At 38.3% G+C, this 19,855-nt stretch overlaps 1 protein-coding gene across 1 annotated transcript; it reads left to right on the forward strand.

The window, feature by feature from the left end:
• The first annotated feature begins 1,009 nt into the window (after positions 1–1,009).
• On the forward strand, positions 1,010–9,681 carry mul1b (mitochondrial E3 ubiquitin protein ligase 1b). Its single transcript, XM_033969714.2, has 6 exons — positions 1,010–1,167; positions 1,795–1,927; positions 4,308–4,437; positions 5,530–5,617; positions 5,699–5,819; positions 7,360–9,681. Exons 3-6 carry the CDS (start codon positions 4,318–4,320, stop codon positions 8,087–8,089), a joined length of 1,059 nt encoding a protein of 352 aa, XP_033825605.1. The 5' UTR covers positions 1,010–1,167; positions 1,795–1,927; positions 4,308–4,317; the 3' UTR covers positions 8,090–9,681.
• The last annotated feature ends 10,174 nt before the right edge of the window (positions 9,682–19,855 follow it).

Genomic DNA, 19,855 nt, shown 5'->3' on the forward strand with positions numbered 1-19,855 from the left:
ATACCACAAAGTTCAAAGCCTAAAAGTAACTGTGCCAGAATATAGTTACTCAAAATTAGTACTTAGAATACGCATTTTCAGTACAGTACATGCATTTAGTTACTTCCCAACTTTGACTATGGAACATTTCTGGCAAAGCAAACCCTCCACCAGAAAAGTTCCACAGTGCACCTTTAATACTTTGAACCACAGTCATTTTACTCATGTGGATTAGAACTAGAATTAGAAAGTATTGCAAGTGTGATTATTTTTGTGATTTATGCTTTATTAATAGAATTCTGTTCAAAGTTCGCATTTTAAACACCTCCAGGATAATTGAGAAAAAGACTGAGCAGTTTTTGTGCAGAATAAGCCTGGATATTTTGTTGGTGCTTAAAAAAAAACCTACTTTTGTGATTTGCTTCCTGTAAAATTTCTATTTCAATAATTCTTGCAGCCCTAATGTGGATATTTTTGCAGTGTTTTCTCAGCTCTCCTTCCCATAAATCTGTTCTCTCCATCTGCTCTGCCTATTTCTGTCTGTCACCAAGCCATGTGAACGAGTGACCAGAGGAAAACTAAACAAATAAATAAAAAGATTGTTGTGTGCAGTGGAGATCGGAAAACAAGCTGACTAATCTTGAATTTTATCCCCGAGGACAATGATGCTCTTTTGGCAGGATAAAAAAAAACCCAAAAACATCGGCACATTTTCAGTATTCTCACAGGCTCATCGGGCTCATGTCACGCTGGTTATGTCACAAACTAATCCTTACTTTTCATTCTAGTTGCGCACAATGAAGCAGTTGCATGTTGATTTGGTAGGTTTTTTAAGCCAGGTGCCCTTCCATTGTCTATGTAAAGCAAAAGCTGGTTGTGGGTGGGTGTGAGGGACATGCACTTTTGGTTACATGAATGAAAAGTGCATTGATTGATGGATAGAAATAATCTGATCAGTCTAACAGGTATCCAAATCCAAACTCCGCCCCTGCAGCCAGGTGTTTGTAATCAGAAACAATCATCTTGCTCTAATCAGGGAAGTCAGGGTTAATCAGCTCCTTTGAACACTTGGATCCAGATCTCATTTTTTAAAAGAACCAAATCTTTTTCTTTCCCATCTTTATGCATACCCTGATTTACCCTGATTAATGCTAAAGCAACACAAGAGTCACCACAGAAGCAGAACAAGTGAGCGCTTTGTGCACAAAATAACATATCTGGCATCATCTTAACAGTTTATTATTATTGTAGAGCAAGATTTTCTCTAGTTTTTCATAATTTCAGAGGGCAAACTCACTCCCACTCTCATTTTGAACCATTTTAAACAGATCTGAGCCTTTGTTGTTTCTCTGTGGGATTAGTTTCTTGTTAAATGAGTTCTCACATGGGTTTTGGCCATTTCAATAAATGGTAAAAGAACCGGTCTATTGAACACCTCTTTGAAGTGGCCGGATCCAAAAGACTCTGATCCCACAAAGACAAAAGAGTTGAAAGTCCTGTCACCAGTCAGGGTAAACTACGTGAAATTGCAATAGCCTCTTGATTGACTAGAACGCTGCAAATATACCTAGTTTTGAATGAAGCTTCCAAAAAGGACTAGTAGGAACAGTAGATGCCATAACTGCTATTAACAGTGCTATTAACTCTTCATATACAGAGTTTAGTAGCAAAAAGGTTCATTTAGCCTAGAGCCACTTTGAAGTTTTGTGTAAAATAATTAAATACATGATTAAAAGTAAGTAGAAACTTTAGTACTTTGAGAATGTTTTTTTAATACTGAAAACTGTCTTTTTGCCTGTTTACCTGCACAATCAGGCTCTACAGTGTGATGGTCTAGAGCTTGTACTACAGTGACATCTACTGGCGGAACAGGAGTATCACATGCGCCGCTGTTTTGATATGGTTTGTACTGAGCTGCGGAAGCTAACAGCACCACAGCAGATCCAGGGTATTTATGTGCATTTTACAGACTTTTACATTGACTGTGGTTTGTACAAATGATGAGACATTTGTGTTCTTGCTGTCTCGTATATGGCTGTCTCAGAATCGATGACTCGGCTTGGTAAAATGTGCTAACAGGCTGTTTAGCATAGCACCACAAAGCTAAAGGAGCTAAGTTAATGCTAACTGGACAAGTGGCAGAAATGAGCTGCGTTCAGTTCACTCCTCCAAGTATTTCGCAAATGTAACAGCTCTAATGTTAGCTGGAAGTGGACCGAAAAATGCGCATAAAGCTGTGTTAAATGTTGTTTATGTAGATTCAAGTTTATTTGCTTAAAAATATACAATATACAAAAATACACACACACACACACATATATATATTAAATCTACTATCTATTCGCTTTTTAAGTTTATTTGCTTATTTAAAGTGAAGTGCAGTCCTCCTGTACGTCAGTCATATAAACGTGATGTTTTTTTTGTTGTTTTTTTTATTGTTTAAGATCTGCGTAGGTTTGACAGACACTTGACACTGACACGTGTTCGAATGATTTATAGAGCATGGTAATATATAGATGGAGATATATGAGAAAGTAAAGCATTAAAGAGTCCATATTGTGCTATTTTCAGATCTATGTTGTAATGTTCAAAAATGTTCCTGGAGTTGTGTTTTGTTTCATTCACACATGTTTAACACACAAACCTCAGTTCTTCTCAAATTGAAAGCACCTTGTCCTTGTTCCACATTGTGATGTCATGTGGTAACACAGGAAGTGCTGTGTTTTTACACACACATTCACTAGAATCATTTGGATAATTTCAGCCCTGGAATATCCTTTCTCTGCTGAACAAAAGGTTAAAGGAGCTGTTAACTTAAAAACTACCACTTCATGACATCACAAAGTGGAACAGAGCCTTTTGAGCTTTGGGAATGTAAACAGACTAATAAAGGATTACTCAAATGTGTGAATGAAATAAAACATTTTTCAGGAGGTAACAACATTGTAACATGGCTTAATGCTCACAAGAGTTAATTATGTGTAATATAGGGTCTTTAAACCACAACAGAACAGATTATCAAAACAATTCATTACAATATATATTTAATTTAACAGTAAATACATATTGAGTAGAAATTCAGCTGGCCAAATTCACTACTTGAATAGGGAGACCTGATTTTCAAAATGAAAAACTAGGACACACTCAGGTTGGGGTGATTAGTGATAATAAAATTTGTGAAAAGCTCTCATAACTGCTATGTACCTATTCTCGACTCACTTCTGAGTTGGTGTATAATCTGAGACTTCTGTCAGTGCAAGTAGAGTCTTTTGTGTTCTGGTCATGTTCGGGCACAGTTCTGTGTTTTGGCTGAACAAATGACAATATATTCCCCTCTTCACTGTTGGCGGGAATCAGATTGGTCAAAAATAGGGACACCTGGGACATGTCTTGTGTAAAACTGGGACAAATCAATGGTTTTGGGTAAATTCACTGGGACAGGGGATAAAGAGCTGTCCCTGGTAAATGGTGATGCCTGGTCACCCTATACTTGAACTGAATTTATTTCTTTCTAAAATTGACAGTTTAAAAACATATACAGATGGGTTGATGTGAATAAATAAACTACAGTTTGCATCAGTAAAATCAACATATTTAACATGTATGATGAGAGCAGAGATGGCTAATGTTATTCTGAAATATTCTAAATGTTCAACCGAAAAATTAAAATATAAAACAAAACATATAGAACAAAACAAATCCGGCTCATCTGATAACATTGTTTTGAATAATTTCTCTACGTGATAACAGGGCTCTAGTCGACTAAAGAAATGCTTAATCAAATACAATTGCTCAGTAAATATGTATTCAGAGTACTGAAAAATTGTGTATTGTGTAAAAAAGTAGATTAAACTCATGACACCCTCCCAAATCTCTAACTCACTCACTGTATACCTTCTCTTTTCTGTTGGTGTCCCATATAAATCCTTATCTAAATAAAACTATTAGTCGATTTATACAAATTCCAACCATTGGCCGATTTATCAACTAAAAGACTGGATCAATGAAATTAACTTGCACATAGAGTTGTCATGATTGTAAAAGGTCAAGCAATGGAATGCAATGTCTTAGCATGAGGTTTTATATTTGTTCTGAAAAAGCCCAATGACACTAAAGCTGTTCAGGAAAGCTCAAATTTTGTCCTGTTAATGTGATGTTTTGCAGTTGATACTTGCTCAAATGAGTACCTAGTTTTCATGTTAGTTTTAATATCGATTAGTATCATTTTTCTGATACTTTGGACAACCCAACTTGCACATAATACAAAAAAAGTCCTACCTTGTACCTCTGACCTTTACTTTACTCATTCACTTTTCTTCTGTTTTCAGCTCTGGCAGGATGGACTTGAGCAGTCACACATCCACAGCTCAGCTGGTGGTTTTGGCCACGAGTTCAGCCCTCACAGCTCTGTTTTATTCAATTTACAAGAACAGAGTCACCACTGCCAACAGACTCAAGGTCAGACCACTCAAATCAGATCACAATCACAATGTTTATGCAGGTGGTAACAACCAACATCTAATCACACATTTAGGTGAAAGTATTATTAGCACAGCTCTTTTATTCATATTTGTAAGCATTTTTATTGGTTAAGGTCTTGGTTGAGGTTAAAGAAAAGACCTATTGTACTTGTGTCAGCCTATGACACCTGTGCATCATTGTTATAATTTGCACATTTGAAATCACAATATTCTTTTAAAATGACTTGAAAAAAGAAACAAGACCGCTGACTTCTGTATTTGAAGGCTGCCATGCCCAACAAGAGCTGACATCATCTTAAACGTCATCACAACAAATAGCCGTGTAGCTGTCGGCCCCTCCTGTGGATAACTGCAGATCACCAGTGGGCAGCAGATTTTTTTTTTCATGCCTATGCAATGCTGCCAAATCCTCCTTAAGAAAATAAAACTGGAGAACGAAGTAGGTACAGTGCAGTGGGCGTATGCCAGTGGCAGTGAAAATGGGGATTGATCAGTATTATGGTAAAATAAGTTATTAAAGATTGCTCAAACATGCACAAATCACTCACGGGAAACAACTTTAACATGGTTTAAAGCTCTATAAAGTTAATTGTGCATCATAGGTCTGTTTTAAAATGTCACCAAAAAGTGAAGGGCGCTAAAATTTACCACAAAAATGTAGATCTATCGCTTTACTCAACTTGATCTGATGTTTTTGCAGCTTTTTGTTAGCTTTCTTATTACAAATAAAAGAGCTCAGGCAGTTTTCTGTCCTCACACATCATCGAATTAGCCCAAAGTTAAATCAATTTAAGAATGCTGAATACAAAATTTAGCATAGCCGCTCTTTGGAAAGTATTCCATCGACATCATAGTGTGATGAGTGTATTTACCAGAAGTGATCCAGCAGCTTGTCGGGCTGCTCTGTTTTTACATTATTTTGGCTAAAGCATCTCTCCTCTCATCTTTGCCAAAAACCATGGCCATACACATTATTCAAATGAATTAATTAATATAAGAGAGAGAGAGACAGTCCAATTTTTGACACTGAAATTATTTCTATTTTAACCTGTCATCTATGTTTTCACAGGGAGCAAAAAAGGTGTCTATTGACCAGGACCTGAAAGAGCTCCTGTCTGAAGCCCCGGGCAAATGTGTCCCTTACGCCGTCATAGAGGGTGAACACAGCACCTTACAAGTGTTTCAGATTATCTTGTTTTTACAATATAACAGGGCTTATAATGTATGTTTCATCTCAGGTGCGGTGAAAGCTGTGAATGAAACCCTGAGTAGCCAGTTTGTCGATAACTGCAAAGGTGTGATCGAGCGCCTGACGCTAAAGGAGAAGAAGATGGTCTGGAATCGCACCACTCACCTCTGGTAAGAGAAACACCACTGAGAGGGCTTTTATTACAGCCCCACACTTAACTTAAATAAAAAGATTATTAAAATAAAAGCTTGTTTTTGGATGTTTTTTATTGCACTTAAAAAGCATCAAAAGCGTGTCCTTACTGTGAGCGGGCTTGAATCTCTACAACTCTGACTCTTATTTGGCCTGGAGGAGGCGCTCACTTTACTTGTTTCCATGGAAATGTTTTGGCTGTAATATTCCACAGTATGTTATAAAACTCTATCTCCATAGAGAATGTTCCAAAGTATGGATTTATGTCTCTATTTCTATGGAATCATGCTGAAGATGTGCTGCCTCCAGAAAATTACACATTGCTGTTTTAAATGAATATATTAAAAAAATCATTGTGCGAAAAATAATAATCTGATCCAATCATTAGAACTGTGGAGAGGCCAGTATTAATATCGACGCCACTGCATGTTTTCATTGTCCATTTTAATTAATTGAATAAATTAGTATTTATTATTATTTATTTTACATCTTGCACCTTTAAGTTTGATAACTACAAGATTACCAGATTAAATTACACACAAAAATAACAAACAGGACATCATGAAGTGGGTCAAGCAGCAGCAGCGTTCGGTGGCCATGCCCTAAATACCCAGGTTCGCTGCAGACTCAGAGTGAGAGGGTCAGGCTAAAATCACAGAGCGAGACGGACTGGCCCTTCGCCCAGTCACCCCAGGGTGCCCCTCCTTATGCCCGTGTCACATGAGTCATTTAACACTGACTGGTTAGAAATGAAGAAATATTGATACAAATATTAGATTCAAAGATTTAGTCTGTGGTCTATGTATGTAATGCATTCTTCATATACGGCACTAGCTGTAACATGTGCCCCATACAACTCGTTTAAAAGCTCAAATATAATTTCAACTGAAACTCTGATGTAATTAGCTGTCAGAACCCATTTGGATTTACTGCAAACTGGTTTTAGTTGTAGGATTTGGCAGCCCAAATGAGTAGCTCATTTTGATTTGAATTTATTCATGGAAAGTCGCTGAGATGCAGCATTTAGTTTTCAAGGGAGACCAAGAACATACAATACAGCAATTTACAAACACATAGTTTTCTACAGACTTCTGAACACAAAATATAAACACAAATTTAAGGCACCACAATTTTGAGGGGAAACAAAATCTGAATGCAATTTTTTCTGGCAAGTACTGACATTATGATTAGATTTACAATATATGTTTAGCATTCACATTTGAGAGAACATTGAAATATGAACTGATAAAATAATACAAGAATCCTATGAATTTCAAAACATGTTTAGAGTCTAAACTACCGGTGCAATAAGATTTGTCTATAAAAAACACAAGATATTTTGTTCTTTGCAGAGAACAAGAATATAAATATATATATAAATCCATCTTTGCTATTTGATAAATCCACCACCTCAAAATACAAGAACACCATCCACCAGAAAACATGTATTTATTTGAAAGTCATATAGACGTTTTCTTGAAGGTACGCATCTAACTTCTTTCATCATGCTCTCACCAGGAACCACACAGAGAAAGTGATCCACCAGCGCACCAACTCTGTCCCGTTCGCCATCGGCTCCCTGGATGAGAGCATCTCCACCTGCGTCCGAGTCGTACGCCCCCTAGAGGCCTCCGCGCTCGAACTGGAGACCACTTACCAAAACTTCCACCCCGCCGTTCAGTCCTTCACGAGCACTATCGGCCATTTTATCAGCGGAGAGCGACCTAAAGGCATCCACGAGATCGAGGAGATGCTAAGGGTAGGGGATAGCGTAACCGGAGTTGGCGAGCTCGTTCTTGACAACAGCCTTATCAAGCTACAACCACCCAAAGAAGGCTACTGCTACTTTCTTAGCCGCTCAGATTACGACTCGTTGCTGAGAAAACAAGAGAGTAGCGTCCGAATGTGGAAGATTATCACGATTATTTTCGGCGTAGCGGCCTGCTCGACGTTGGTCTATATCTTGTGGAAGAAAGTCGCGCATTATCGGCAAAAAAAGCGCAAAAGGGGCTTGATGGAGGAGTTCGAGGAGCAGCAGAGACAGAGAATACAAGATCTAAACTTGGATGAAAGCACCATTTCGCCCTCAAGTTGTACGGTTTGTTTAAATCGCGAGCGGGATTGCGTTTTTCTAGAGTGTGGACATGTGTGCGCTTGTCTCCAGTGTTACGAGTTTTTACCCAGGCCCAAGAAATGTCCGATATGTAGAAGTGCTATAGACAGAGTGGTGCCGCTGTACAATAGTTAATAAATGAATGTATGTGGTTATTAAAGTGCATTTGACAGATTAAGATTGTTTTCTAATTGGGTAAATATTCATCATAATTTGACAACAGTTTCATGTCAATTTGTGAAGAAAAGTAGAAGACAAAAAGTTGCAAAATACAGGAATACCTCTACTTATGTCGTCAACACACAAGGAAGACATTAAACATAGATTTAACTATATAAAGGTGTTATTTTTATTTATTAAATCATATCTTGTGTAATTTGTTGTGCAAGGTTTGGCCATTATTAACATGGTTGCTAGGAAACATACCTCTAGGTATGTCATATCTGCTGCCCGTATAGGATGCACAATTATAACCTTTACCAAAATTACAACCCTACTAGAAAAGACCAGGCAAATTTTTGTTGTAAAAAATTGTGTCTAATGATAACTGTTTTAGCTGAATGAGCAGTCTAACCTGTCATATGCACTTTAATGGTATGCTAATGTAAGGATTCTTAAAACAATTAATCTGTGAAACTGTATTTAAAAGTGCTTCTCATACAAGACTGTAACCCACAAAGTGCTTCACATGTTCACTTAAAGGTGCACTATGTAACTTTTCTGGTGAGAGGGAGGGGTGCTACTTGTCACTATGGAGATGTTATTGCTTTCCCAAAAAATGTGTTGTGTGGCACTGAACTTATGACATATGACATTTATTAAAGTTCAGGTGTTTTGATTGCTCAAAAAATACCTCTGAACATGTAGTGGGATTTCCTCTCCGCAGATCGGACCTGTAACTTGGCCTGGTGGTATCACCTGCTTGTGTTGATGGAGATTGATTGAAGTTTAATGCCATACCGTGGAACAATCTTAAGCAAAGCAATAATATCTCCATGGAGAAGCAGGTGGCAGACCCTTTACCAGAAAAAAGCTGCAATATGATGTAAACGTGTAACGTGATCTGTCTTGACCTGTGGTTCATTTACCGTCCATTCACTTTGATGCTGTTCTTACCTCAATCACAACACATATAGAGACTACTTTTGCGCACATTTCTGGTTTGCAATTGTTGTTAAAGCCACTGTACCTGATTTTTACCGTTTTAAAAACGTGAAAAACAGAGCTAGTTCATTTTAAAGTTCATTTTGAGCATCCTAATTATTCACTGTGATGAATTTATAAGCACTTTTCACAACTTTCAGACACCAGAGCGGAGTTTGCCATCACGGTAATGCTAACAACAATAGCAGGCTAACATGCACTTACTGATTATCGGTCAACAAAACTCTTCATAATAGATGCAGAAAATACACAGTGGACTTATATTGACGTCAATAGCTGCTTATACAATATATCTGCTGCTCAAATACATGGAAAATCAGGTACAGGGCCTTTTAGTTAAAATTTACTGCAAAAGCTTTAAATGCGTATAAATTATTGTTTTAGGATATGGTGTGAAAATACGTGACCCAAATGTGTACTTAATTACTCTAAAAAGGCAACGTAAAGCATAACATGGGAACTTCGTATTTAAGGGAGAAGTGTGTGACTAAATCATCTGGACAAACAATTAAGATGAACATGTTTGTGATCAATATCTCAAGCAATAAAATCGATACAGCAGTAAACAGAGTCTTATGTCAGCTGTTTTTGTTCCCAGTTTGTTGCTATTAGAAACGGGACACTTTTTAATGAGTGCTGATTGGTGCTTATTTAGATCTATTATGAGCAAAACATGTCACTCATTTCTGCACTTCTTGTTTTCTTCTTGTCAATCTTCTGTCATTGCGTTCGTGTCTCCTGAAATATGCACCCATTTAAAACGAAGTATGAAAACCTAATTCTGAACTTCAGTAAGGATATAATGTGGCAAATTTATGGCCCAAATCCCTTTTAAAAGTTTAGACGTACCTTCCATGCCATGTCTCTGGTCTTCTGTCCTCTTCTCAAGTTCTCGAATGCAGTCAATTCTTAAACTTTAATTCCAAAATCGTAAATTGTAAAACTGTGCTTGGCAAATCCAGAATATCTCTCTGTATTTTTACCAGTCTGCTCCCCACTCCCTTCATCTTGTGTCAAGCCAGAACTAAACGTGACTGTGCATTCAGATTGGTTTATTTCAGTGACACGTGAAGCGAATGAGCTCACCGGTCACTCGTCATTCATAAATCAGTTTATTCTGCAGAAATCCGTTATGTTTTTCAATCCCATGTGATATTTTCTTTCTTTTTTCCTCAGCAGCTGTATTTGTTTTGATATCGACAAACCGTGCATGTCCCTGATTGGCTAATCCACCTGTCAATCACGTCCATCTGAACTCAGGGAGATGCAAAGACGACCAGACTTACATCTTCATAAAGTATCGGCGTGTGTATTCAGGATCCCAGACAACTTAACCGTGAGTGTGGCCATGAGTTGGGTTGTGTTCAGTGTAAGATGGCACGGATGGACAAAATGGGTGAATTACTCTTATTTCTTTTGATCGATTTTGTTCAATTTTTCCTGAAAGTTTCTATCATGTCACAGTGAATGGGACTCACTGACCTCACCTTGGCCTCTTTGACATCGACCAAACTGCCTGATACTTTTACACATTTTTCTGCAAAGATTTTTATGGCATATGGGCCGCAAAGTAATGGAGCTTAACAGTGACCGCCTGCTCCGGTTACAGAAGTACATTTTGTATTCGTTTTTCCCATAGACTTTTGCAAAAATTTCAAAGGCATCGTGGAGGTTAACCAGCTATGTGGTAACTAATATCCATAATGTGGTTGTTTTAGTTCCAAAAAGCATGTTTAAAAAGCAAGATTCGGCAAAAAGCTTTAATAACTTAGCGGTTTATGAAGTTTCAGAGGCAGATTTAAATAAAATTATAGGTCATTAGTTACCACATAGCTGTTTCGCTCTGAGCAAGCTTCCAAACTTTTAATATAAATTTCTTTTGGAAAGTCTAGGGGGAAAATGAATGGGGAATTTACCTCTGGAACCAGGGGCAGAGCGGTCACTGTTGAGTCACGAGATGATTCCAAGATATATTTACACATTTTTAGCCTCATAGCATAATTCTGCAAAGTCATTTTTCAATATATTCAAGGGAAAAATACAAAAATAAACTGTCAGCTAGTTTTTGTGTTGAAATGAATACATCAGCACCTATTTCGTTCCACAGCGGGGATCTTGAGTCGGGTGCATGGTTATTTTCGGCTCCCAGTTTCAAAAGTTTAGGTGGTACAGGGAATCTTTATTGAAATATGAACAGTGTAACTTTTCTAGCTGGTTCCATCAACATATCTGTCTTGTATTTATTCAATTACAGATGCTTTGACTGCAAAAAAAACCCTAAAAACTTGGAAAACGTGCATTATTACTGTGATCAGGCAGGGTCACCTCTCCACAGATCTGACCTGTAACTTGGCCTGATGGCAGCTGGCACCAGATTGTCTCCATGGAGGTAGATTAGTAGTTAAAAGTCACACTGTGAACCATTTCAAAGCAATAACATCTTCATGGTGACAGGCAGTTGGCTGACCCAGTCCAGTGAGGTGTGATCTTGTCTTTCGTTAATTTATTTTAATAGATTAATAAGGGTTCATTTGTTTTCATACCTGGCAGCGAGGGCGTGCGCATGAGCAACAAAACACTAAGCAGAGCAGGAGCAACTCAAACCGGGCATTTCTGACTGTTGTAAGAAGGAGAACCACATTACGGGACTGTAAACCGGGACGAGGGGGCCTTTTCACTCTCACACACCTGGGATACTGAACTGAAGTCATCGAACTGCAGATGGCGCTGTCGTCCTGCCTCTGATGGTAGGAAAACAGCGCCAAAACCTGTTGGTCTGAAAAAGGAAACTATTACAATAAAGTCCTGGTAGTTGGTTGACCCTCCAAGAGAAAAGTTACACAGCTGACTTTTTAATTATTACTCAAATTTAGCAGTGAAGAAATGTCACTTATCACCTATTATATATTTTTGTACACTTGTATCTGTATTATGAGCAAGTGGCAGGTTTTGAGTTGTGTGGTTTGTTGAAGTGTGAACTGTTTAATTACCTACTGGATACTTATAAAACATGCAATTTTCATAATTTTCATAATACCGGTATTAATGAATTCTCTTCCATGTAAAGGTAATTCTGAATATGCTCCAAGCCCCACATGCTGACATCCTCATGTAAGTCTCACAGCAGTTTGATTAAATGTTAATGGACCCCACTCACAAATAAAGTGCTTTAGCCATTGAAAATTACGAGAACATTCCCTCATTTCCAACTAAAAGACCTGTTGACCTTAGAAACTTGTCCTTAAACTGTCTAAAAAGTGTGAAAAATAGACTTAGATTATTTTAACCGGTTTGGAGCGGTCTGAAGTTATTCTGCACTTATCTTATGTATTCTGAAGATTCACCATGATGAGTTTATAAGTGGTTTTCACAACATTCATGAAGCACACTGGTTCCACCGACTATAGGCGTTATTCAGTGGGTATTTCCATTCCTCTATTAGAATTCCGCATATGTGGTCTGAGCCGGTCTCACAGGGAGCGGGCTGAATGGCAAATACAGAGGAGTCAAGGTGAGACTGACAAGTATGAGCCGTCTTTTCAGTTTAGTCACATGACACTGATGATATTTTGATGTTTAAACATGCACCGTTACTGTGAACATCTCCACAAACCTGATTCTTATTTGTTCTGAAGGGGGGGGCTTCCTGCTGTTTGTTTCCACAGAAATATTGTCCCTTTGGTAATAATCTTCCGCATCAACGTAGAGAATGTTCCGACCTGTGGTTTGCAGAGGTTCAAAGTTATACCTCACTTACCTTATGCATTCTGAGCATCGCCGCAGTTATGTGTTTAATCTCCATCTCAAGCCAACTTTCTCCAACTTTTTTATGCAATAAGAAAAGATTTTGTCTCGCCCTCTTCACTGAACCCTAATTGAATCAAAAACCAATCCCTGTCTCTCCCAGCCAAAACCAATTTGTCTGATCAAAGGAAGAAAATAAATGAGCCAATTGGAGTTATATTCCATGGCGTGTTAAGAAATCGTCTCAATGATTTCAAACACAAGCGCTCAGTAAGGGTCCAAAGTAATATTGATGTTGCTCAAAATCTTTTATTTTTGCTTCGGTCTCATGCACATTTAACAATTAGCACATGACTTTTCCCCTAAAAGCACTTTCCAAGTACTATTTAAGGTGTACTGTGTAACTTTTGGCACTTTTTATGCTAATTGTATTACACTTCTATTCATCACATATGTCAGGTGAGCACAATACAGGTCGCCGCTCTACAGATCTGACCAGTAACAAGCTTGGTGCCAGCTCTAGATAAGCTTCATGCCATACTGTGGAGCATTACAGGCAAAGCTCTAACATCACCATGGAGACAAGCAAGATTATTATGGCAAATGCGTGGACTTAATCCCAAAATGATAAGGTTCAACGGTTCTTTCCAAAACAATGAATTGCCCATAGAGTTACATAGGTCCCTGCTCTCCATCTGACAAAACACAAACAAAATGGACGCCAAGGAAACATTTTGAGCCCCCACAAAACTAAAACATCGTCTGCAATTCACTCGCCCAACGCAATCCATGTAAAGCATCCGTAAAGTGTGTTACAACTTAAGGATGTCTCTAAGGTTCACTCTCTGTCAGCGTTCTGTCACAGCTCCACGGGAACAGAGGGTTTCCATGGCGCCTGGGCTTTTATGTCCACGGCACGGTGCGTTCAAGTGCTTCCATAATGTGCAACAAGTGTGTGTGTCTTTGATGTGTGATTCTACTGTCAAACGCTGTTGTACTTAAGTGCTACAAAAATGCCTTTTCTGTTCAGATATATATAAAAGAAAAAATACAATTTGTCAATCACTCTGTCCATTACTATTGACATCCTTGACACATCTAAAGGTAGACACAATTTTTCTGGTGGGGGGTCAGCCTCATGATGTTCCTTTGCCTTGAATGTTCCGCAGTATGTCATTAAACAAATATAGCTTGCATTTATTCAATCATTCTAACATTCTTACTGTGAAATTGTGAGTGAAATTGCCTCTCCATAGATCTCGTTTGGTGGATACGTGCTTGTCTTCTCTGTTGGGGGTATATGCCAGACAAGCAGCTGATGCCACCAGCTCATTTTAAGTCAACTTACATGGCAGATCTGTGGAAAGGCGAGCATGTTCGCAGTAAGGTTTTTCAAGGTATATGTGTAAATTGTGAATGTAAGCTAGATAGAACACCGACATGTGTAATTAAAGACAAGAGTCAAGACAGCACCAGTTTCAGGTATTAAAACTGCAAGCAGTGATAAAGGGCCCTCGTAACCCTTGAGATCGCGGAAGGGCTCACTTCAGTGAAAGAGCTGCCTATCGACCCTGGTTTGACATTTGATTCAAAATGGCCACTGTCACTCTGCAAATAAGTGTTTCCATCCCATTGTATGTTTGCAGCGGGCACCGGAGAGCCATTTCTAAAACACATACACGCTACATTAAGTCTGTTCAAATCTGATGATGTTAAAAGGATTTCAAAATGGTTGCCTTCACATTTAAGATAGGGTGGGGTTAATATTGACTTTTTTGCTCAGGGTCACATAAACATGATGTACAACAGGATGTAGACAGGGTCGTGGTGTTCATTCACCTTTTTGTTCAGAATCATATATAAAGGGTGTGTGTACTAAATTTCATTAATCTACAACAAACTACATTTTTCCATCCCATTTTAACTTTGCAGGGGGCGCTAGAGAGCCATTTTGAAAGACAGAAGTTTCAGTATTCAGATATCATTATGTCCACCTAAAGAGCTTATGTCCATCATAATACACAAATGTTACAATGTTAGGACGGACCCAATCAGATTTTTATATTTTCAAAATGGCTACTTCATTAAGAGCTCGTCGTGACCAAACCATGAGACTTACGTAAATTCTTTTAACAACTTTTGATCCCTGATGTCCTGATGATGCTGCCTCAGTTTGGAGTCCATTGCATAAAAACCCTAGGACAAGTTTGTCAAAGTGCAAGAACTAGACTTTGGACAACTCAAGTTTGAACCAATTTGGCCGACACCGTGATTTTTTTTCTCTATCCCCAGACGCTCTATGTACCTACTTAGTTTTATGTGACCATGATGACATAATAGTCTCCACCCCCTTCTATCTTATTATATTTTTTACACTTTTCCAGAGAGCGCCACTGAGACGTCTTGTAATTTAGGTTCGTGGCAATGTTACGTAAGTCAAAACTGAGCTGACCTCGCCCCCCTCGCAGTCACACCTAACAAACACCTGTATAGCAGCTTCTTATCGATAAACAGTGGACTTTACTGCAGTTATAAGCCGTACCGAAGAATGCATTCATTATTTTTCCTCCTACTGTGTTGTTTTTCAGCGTTCAGAGAGACCTCCTTCTCATAAGAGCTTTGTCCTTGTCTCATAGCAACCTCCATATGTCTTGTCTCCTTAAAGTGCTCCCTGTTGTGTTAGTTAACGGTACAATATAGTTTTTCTGTTAGGGTCTGACACACTGAACTTATCAGTGTTGCATTTGTTCAACTACAGATGTTTTTATCAGTAAAAAAAAATAACTTTAAAAACATACACTCTTACTATGAACAGCCTTGTCTCTCCACAGATCTGACATACTGTTTTTTGTTGACTTTTATATGAAGCACTTAGGTCAGCTGAAGTTGTTTTAAATGTGATATATAAATACACTTGAATTTAATTGAATAATGTGGAACAAAACATCTTCACGGAGACAAGACGACGGCATACCTTCTCCAAGAAAGTTACATAATGCAGCTTTAGGGACATTTTAATCCCTAACAGGTTAATTTATAGATTACTCTGAGAAGTTAGATTGGCCCAAACTCTCCTATCTCTCCATTTTTGTGCCTATAATAACTTTAAAGCAACATAAGAACTAATATAGAAACAATAGATTATGAAATCATCAAAATGCTGCTCAAGTAAGTTAAAGAAGCACTATGTAACTTTATCCTTCTCCATGGAGGCAAGCAGGTGACACCACTACATGGCATGTTACAGGGCAGATCTGTGGAAAGACAAATTAATGCATGTTTTTCTAGGTATGTTTCAGCAATAAAAAACATGTACAGTTTAATCAATGCAAAGAAGATACTTTAATGCCATACTGGGGAACATTCCAGGTAAGCAATAGCATCTCCTCTACCAAAAGTGCATCAGAGTTTACCATCCAACTCAGTGTGAAGTCATTTCGTTTGAAGTAACGTGTGAAATGGGGTAATAAAAAACAATAATGACTCTTAATTCTATAGGCAGTTTGCTTATATTTGAACCTGTGACCCTGTGGTTGCTGGGTGCATGCTTAATTCGCTGTTCTCCTCATGTTCCTATTAGGCGAATACACCACAAATGTGCCCTCTGTATGCACATGCTGTTGTAATAATCTCTCTGGCACCAAACACAGAGGTAACACAGTTGCTATGGCGACCTCTAATCACACTCAAATCACCAACAACAAATTTGAGACAGTTAAGATCAACGGCCAGATGTTGACTTGTCTCTTCTCATAAATATAGCACGACTGGGCAGCAGTGGACGAAGATGTATTCTATTTAATTAACTACTGCAAATGCAAGATGTAGAGGAAAGTAGTCCCAGTTAATGTTGTCAAGATACTCGTTCTTCATACTCGATACCGATCCGATACCACAGTGATAATCAAATAGAACATTAATGATTACTCTGTGGTCTTATATCTGTGCTATTCAGGAAAGGCTCATGTTTGCCCCGTGAAAGTGACTTTTTTAATACCAATACCTGCTCAAATGAGTATGCAGTTTCGATACTACTCTTGTTCCAGTTAATAGTGCCAGTCATTAAAAGCAGGAATTGAAGTAAAGTGTATTTCTCATAGACTTTTGAATTATGTATTTATTTTAATAGAATTGTAAACCTCAAAGAGCAATTCTTCAGGTTTGGTTTGTCTAAATGAGATTTGAATGCTGTTGTGCTGATGTTGTGTCCTTTAGCAAAACGCACATTCACCTCCACTCACTCTAATAAGTGGTTGGGCATCTGACATAAAATACTGCCAAATCTTTGTTGCAGTAACACTGTCAAAATGTCTTGAATTAATTTGACAATAGAGCTTATTCAAATTAAATAGCATTTCTTCTATTTTCCAAGTTAAAGATGCACTAAGTGACTTTTCTAATGAAGGGTCCACGAGTTCTTTGTCTCTATGACGCCACCAGGGCAAGTTAGAGGTCAGATCTGTGGAAAGGCAAGCCCACTCTCAGTAACAGTGCACGTTTTTCAATGTATGTTTCTTTTTAGCAGTACACAAAGATGAAATAAATACAAGATACCACACTGCGGAACATTCCAAGCACAGCAATAACAAGAAAATGCCAGACCCGAAAACAAAAAAGTTCCATAGTGCATCTTTAAAATCTCCACGTCTCATGTTGTCCGGGTGATATAATGGAATGAATTTTCCGTTTTTAGAGCTGACGTGGTTGCTGTCATCCTAATGATTATCTGCTCTTTGATTTGAAGGGGGAGAGTAATATGGCAGCTTTTGTTGTAAATGAGGCGTGCTGCGGTTTCCCAGGGGAAGAAAACACAGCATGATGGCAGCCCCGTGTCGCCTTGACATCACAGGGACACAGGAATACTGCACCTTTCACAAAGGGAGACACTTGAAGACTGTTGAACTGAATGAGAATATACAATACCTCCTGATGCATGTGTATGAGTGGACCCCAGCCCGCTTCATATAGAGTCCATAGGATCGGGCGAGATTACCCACAATTTATACGACAGTAGATTCAATCAAACATAATGACATTAGAGTGTGAATGGAATATATATGAATACTGACACAATATCCAAACACACTGCTCCTGCAAAATATCAGTACTTATATGTGTTATTAAAGGCACTATATTACACAAAACTGACTCCCGTGAGCTTTAGGCCATGTTATAATACTGTTACCTCATGAAAAACAGACCTGGAGTTGTGTTTTGTTTCATTTACACATGTTTGAGTGACACTTTATTATTAGTTTGTCTACATCTCCAAAGCACAAAATGCTCTGTTCCACCTTGTGATGTCATGAAGTGGTAGTTTTCAAGTTACCAGCTCCTTTTTTTTTACCTTAGTTCAGCAGAGATTGGCAATTCCAGGTCTGAAATCATCCAGATGATTCAAGTGAAGGTGTGTGGAGTTTAAATACACAGTGAAGCACTTCCTGTATTACCTCATGACATCACAAGGTAGAACAGAGTGTTTTCTGTTTGAGAGATGAAGCGTTTGGGGGTTAAACATGTGTGAATGAAACAAAACACAACTACAGGTCTGTTTGTGATGAGGAAATATTATGACATTTTAATACTTTTTTTTTTTCTGCACATAAATTAAATTAGATCAGTTCAGGTAAAATTATTCTAATATCATTATACTTGCTTTTACTTGGTATTGAATCAAAATAACTATTATATACCTATTACTGCTCACTAGACAAAGTGTTTTATTCTGCCCTCTTCTTTTCTATTGTTAACTTTATGATGATTATTTATATTTTGATTTGTTGTATTGTGATTTTAATGTCCTTCTTATTCACTAAAGCACTTTGAATTACTTTGTGTACGAATTGTGCAATACAAATAAATTTGCTTCTTCAGGGAAACATCTTTTTCCCCATTATATTGTAAAAAGCAGCTATTTGTGCAACACTGAGACTAAATATTGCCCGTACAATTTAAAATGTTGTATTCATCCCCACATAAATATTGGTGCATTGATATATGACCATAGACTGTTTATATAAATGGACATAGCTAACCTGCTAGCCACCGCATTCCACACAGGAAGTGAGCATGGACGCACTTCCGGCATCAATTCTTTGCCTCTCTCTCATCATTTTGGTTCATTTTAACTCGCTTTACATGATCCTGGTGTTTTTATTTCACTATTGTGTCCGTAAATCAAGATATGAACATTAATAACAGACCAATGAGGCGTCTTCTTTCCCCGAGGTCACTCCCACTAACGTTAGCAACAGGTTTGACTGACAGTGTTGCTAACAGTGTGAGAAGGGGCATTACCTTCAACAGCCTCGCTCCAGATTGGCTCTTTGGTTGCTATGATACTCTCAGTCGGAATTCCAAATACGGAACTCGTCTCGAAATTTGCCTCGAAACTTGCCTGCTAGCCTCGACAAGCTTCATTTGACTGGGGCCGAACGCTATGGGCGACATCACACCCAGTTAGTCCACATCTTTATACAGGCTATGTATAAAACTGATGAGACATGACGCAACGCTAGCACCAAAACTCTGGTATTTCTTGAGTAAGAGCTTATAAAAATTGAAAACGCTGTGACACATACTGCTATTTTCCATTACTTATCATATTCTGAGAGAACATTTTTAGATTTATTGCATACTGGTTTTCGGTCACACGATCTGTCAGCCCTTCACGACGAGCTGCTTCTGCTTCTGACCGGATAAATGGCTCGAGAACCAAAACACAAAATAGTAAACATGATTTTATTTATTTCATGCACCTGTAGATCCGCCCATTAGACAGTTAAAAACACTACAGAAGCTTTGCACAGCCCCAAACAGTCAACACCCAGAGATCAAGGCACACGATGCAAGTTACTGCACTATACAACCGACCCATTTACATTAAAGACCACGTCACACTGACCTCACTACAGCTAATACACTCCACATTATAATACTACTACATAACACTGCTGTTCTGACACGGCAACAGAAAAACATGCCCATGCACAA

Source organism: Periophthalmus magnuspinnatus, chromosome 7 (genome assembly GCF_009829125.3).
Source record: "Periophthalmus magnuspinnatus isolate fPerMag1 chromosome 7, fPerMag1.2.pri, whole genome shotgun sequence".
In the NCBI taxonomy this organism is placed as follows: Eukaryota; Metazoa; Chordata; class Actinopteri; order Gobiiformes; family Gobiidae; genus Periophthalmus; species Periophthalmus magnuspinnatus.

Excerpts from the sequence above, each read along its gene's own strand:
- mul1b (XM_033969714.2), top strand. The coding sequence starts at position 4,318 with ATGGACTTGAGCAGTCACACATCCACAGCTCAGCTGGTGGTTTTGGCC. Across the intron at positions 4,438-5,529 it reads CCACTGCCAACAGACTCAAG|GGAGCAAAAAAGGTGTCTAT; the intron begins GTCAGACCACTC and ends ATGTTTTCACAG. Across the intron at positions 5,820-7,359 it reads AATCGCACCACTCACCTCTG|GAACCACACAGAGAAAGTGA; the intron begins GTAAGAGAAACA and ends TGCTCTCACCAG.